The 3,901-nt window shown below is 41.1% G+C and overlaps 1 protein-coding gene across 1 annotated transcript; it reads right to left on the reverse strand.

Annotated features, from left to right (window-relative positions):
* Positions 1-1,553: 1,553 nt before the first annotated feature.
* On the reverse strand, positions 1,554-3,182 carry VCUG_01791 (uncharacterized protein; the record flags this gene model as incomplete). Its single annotated transcript, XM_008076615.1, has 1 exon — positions 1,554-3,182. The coding sequence occupies one exon, from the start codon at positions 3,180-3,182 to the stop codon at positions 1,554-1,556; it is 1,629 nt and encodes a 542-aa protein (XP_008074806.1).
* Between the last annotated feature and the right edge of the window lie 719 nt (positions 3,183-3,901).

A 3,901-nucleotide genomic window follows, 5' to 3' on the forward strand; every position in this document is an offset into this window, starting at 1 on the left:
TGAAGAATTAGCGAAGTTGCCATGAAAAGGGCATAACAACCAATGCGATAGCATGTTTTTATTCCCAACGGATTTGTTATTATCCTCAACATGCGCATTGCATCTTTTAACAAATATCTTGAAACGCATACAGCCATTGGACACATGTATTTAGTTGAGGATCCCCAGCTGGGCATCTAGCTCACGAAACGGTGCATGCGTCAGTCTTTTCGTCTGTTACGTTCAGGCTGATCATCAGTTTTTGGATTTGAAACTGGATCTCATTTCGTTCATCTGGTAGATGGCATCCCCTCCACACGATAAAAGCTGTCTGATTCCTGTGTGATTTTGGTCAAATATTTATCCACATATGTACTATCCATTCCACAAATATGATCTAAAGCAACTGTTTACTGTTCATCCCTGTGATACCACGAACTCAATACATTGCCAAACCCATCAGCTCAGATCTCTCATCCTCATATAAATCTGTCTCCTGTGCCTGGAAGCCAAGACATGCTAATCTACCAATTTGACCACCATAACACACCAGTCTTGCTACATAGTTATCCCATGATAAGTATGTCTGAATGCACACACCATGATAAACACAAATGCAATACTGATCACCTGTTCCATTACATCTCCTGTGTTACTACACTATTTGAAACGGATAATAGTGCTATGTACGAATATTGTGATCCTTTTTGTTAACTTATAGAATGGAGATAAATAAATTTAGGTTATCTATTACAGCCATTTACAGACTAGAAGTGGTAAAACGACTGATTGCCTGCATGTTGTATTAGCAGTGTCACAACAATTATGTGCTGAAAGTTTGATTTCTGTACTTATTTGTTATGGTTCTTGGTATGCCTGATAGGTACAAATCACGCATATTTTCACATGTATAAGACCTTATGAGCTGTCAGCCAGTTTAAGAACACGCGATAATTGAGTAAAAGCGCTCGCAATACAGTTTGGATCTACCTGTTAATCTTCAAACCTGGTGTGTATGCACCACTGCACGCTCGCTGAATCTTATTCATGATTGTGTTGATCTATATTCTCTTATATAAACACCAACCGCCGTTGTTCGTTGAGCGAAGCGTACATACCGTTCTATTGTCTGATGTTTGTTAGTTTCTACTCATGTCTGCGCTTGATGTGCACGATTATCGCTTAGTAATTTTTATTTTTGTGTGCTGAATGCGATTGCACGATGCACCAACCAGGCTGTGGACCGGTCACAGATGATGAAAAGTCTGCTGGCCTTTCGACCGTCGGTTTTTATCTCTTGAAGAGCCCGCTGCGAGTTCTTAATGATTTATCGAAGCGAGAATTGCGAGCTACAAAGCATGATATGGTAGTGTGTGATTACACGTTCGCGCCACTGACACGTACTGCAAATTGTGTTGTCATTCTATTGCACACTGCTCGTGAGTCAATCACGTATGGCAATGAACACTGTCGAATGATGCATTTCTCTATGATCTTTCGATGCCCATCGATTACTCGTATCATTCGTATTTTTACCATAGCGAGTATACTTGCCAATTTTCAGATCAATTTTATCACAATAGAAAAGACATACTTAGAGCAACGGTCTTTTCAAGCTTGCTCATCTTCACGCAACAATCACTGGTCAGACGAGCGAACTCCTTGTGTATTCTTGGTTTGTACTTCTTGCACTCGAAAATAAACTTGCTTAAATCGAACACACGGTCATCCTGGAGATCTGACGAGCTGCTGTGGTTGCGCAGCACCTGATCAGCAATCTGCGAATCAAACGAACCATCATCAATTACCAGGAATATCAGATCAAACCTGCTCAGGAGGCTCTCCGGTATTTTCACCTGTTTCTCCAGCGCATCGTCCACAAAATTACCATACACCGGGTTTGCGGCCGCCAAAACTGCGGCTCGTGCGTTCAAAGTGACGTGTATCCCTGCCTTGTTAATACTGATGCTCTGTTGTTCCATCACCTCGTGCAAAACTACAGAATCGTTGTAGTTTATCTTATCAAATTCATCGATGCAAATTATAGAGTTATCTGCTAGCACCATCGCACCCGCCTCTAATCGTCTTTCGTTCTTATCTGATACAATGCTTGCCGTTAGGCCTACGCCGGTTGATCCCTTGCCGCTAGTACTAATCGCATTCATCGTATTTATGACAAATCGCAGTATCTGACTCTTCGCGGTTGAAGGATCGCCCAGCAGCAGTAAATTTATACTTCTTCGACACACATCGTTCTCTGAACCGATCATTTGCAGAAGAATAGCTTTTTTGATCTGTGGCGAAATGAAAATGAATGGTGCTACGTACTCCAGAACGTTTTCTGATGTGACTGTGCTTTCACCATCGGGGAAATTGGAGCATGGGATCTGCTCATGCCTATTGGTATCGCCCATTTGATTGGAGATATTACCATTCTCGTTCAGCTGTGTGGTATACTCATTTGTGCGTTCGCATGTTACTTTTTTAAACCTCTCCTCGAATATTTGTTTTATATTTTTGTTTTCAACATGATTTACAATCAGCGCGGTCGGCAAATAATTCGGAAAATTCGTGTTATTATAGCAGTAGGTCTTGTAAATACCGGCCAACACAACTCGATCACCCGGTTTCAGTGAATCGGTCAGGTCATCGTAAAGGATGACATTCATCGATCTGGGCATTGCACCAGGCTTGGTATTTTCCGGCATTTCCTGTATGGTGACTGCCTGTGTGTCAATGTAGGTGCTGAAACCATATTCGAAGTTCAAAACCTCATTTTGAAGTGTTTGTGGCACCACCGTGTTGGTGAGGGGAAACGCTGTCAGTGTCGTTGCGTCTCTGTACTCTTTGCTGTAGAATGCATTGTGCTGTTCATGTACGCTTTTCTTCAATTTCGGCTTAATGTTAGAGAGTGAGGTGATGATTCCTTCAACTTTCACCATCTTGCCAAGAAAATTAGATGTTATGGTTGACGGGGTATGCTGATATTCACCGAATGAGCCGACAAACGAAAATTTAACGTTTAATTCGTCCTCTACAAGCGGTATGAACGAAATGGGCTCCTCCAGGATCTTTGCGCTAAGCTCCCTGTCCATTCTTCTTATATCGTCCAACGAAAGGGTTATTCTCTCATTGCTTTTCAACGGCCCTGCAAATCTCTCCTCGACATATTTTTTGAGCAATAGAACAAGAAAATCGGCCATTCTTTCATCATTTTGAAAAGTAACAAAGCTAATCCATCCAGCTCAATTTTGCCTTTTTATCTCACAGCATTGCCTTTATGGTGCTGTTTTGTCCATAAGGCCTGGATTGGGCCTTTTGATTTTTCGCTGAACCACTTTGTTTATCCATCACGCTAGCCTTGTTCACGTTTTCGTTAGATCGCTGATCTTGCATAGATAAAACGATATAGCAAACTCCTATTCGTCTACCAAACTGACTATACTGTTCTTTTCTGGGCATGTTTAATGATTGTTGCTTGTTGTCTTGAACTTTTTTGCAAATTTTCGGTACGTCTTATTTGCTTCCATAGCAGAACCTTCTGTAATCGCATCGTAGAGCCAATCTGCACCGCTGTTGAACACTACGAACTCGATGTTTTCTGTTCTTGCAAGCAGTTCAAAGTTGAAGAACTTATCATTCTTTTTCTAAAGCTTCCACATGTAACATTTTTTGCATAGTACTCTTCAAGATCCATTTCTCCAGAAACGGATTAAGCGCTTTTACTGGCATACATGCCTTCTTTCCACCGTTCGTATTATTCTTAGTGCTCATAACACATTCGGTGTTCATCTTTTCCACTATTCATTAATCAATCATTCATTTTTTAGGATCCAGCAATTTCGTTCTTGCACTTTAACACCATCCCAAAACTATATGCGTGCTACATTGATTTTTGAAACAGGTTATTCCATGATCAATA

The sequence above is a fragment of the Vavraia culicis genome (assembly GCF_000192795.1).
Source record: "Vavraia culicis subsp. floridensis unplaced genomic scaffold supercont1.32, whole genome shotgun sequence".
NCBI lineage: Eukaryota > Fungi > Microsporidia > Pleistophoridae > Vavraia > Vavraia culicis.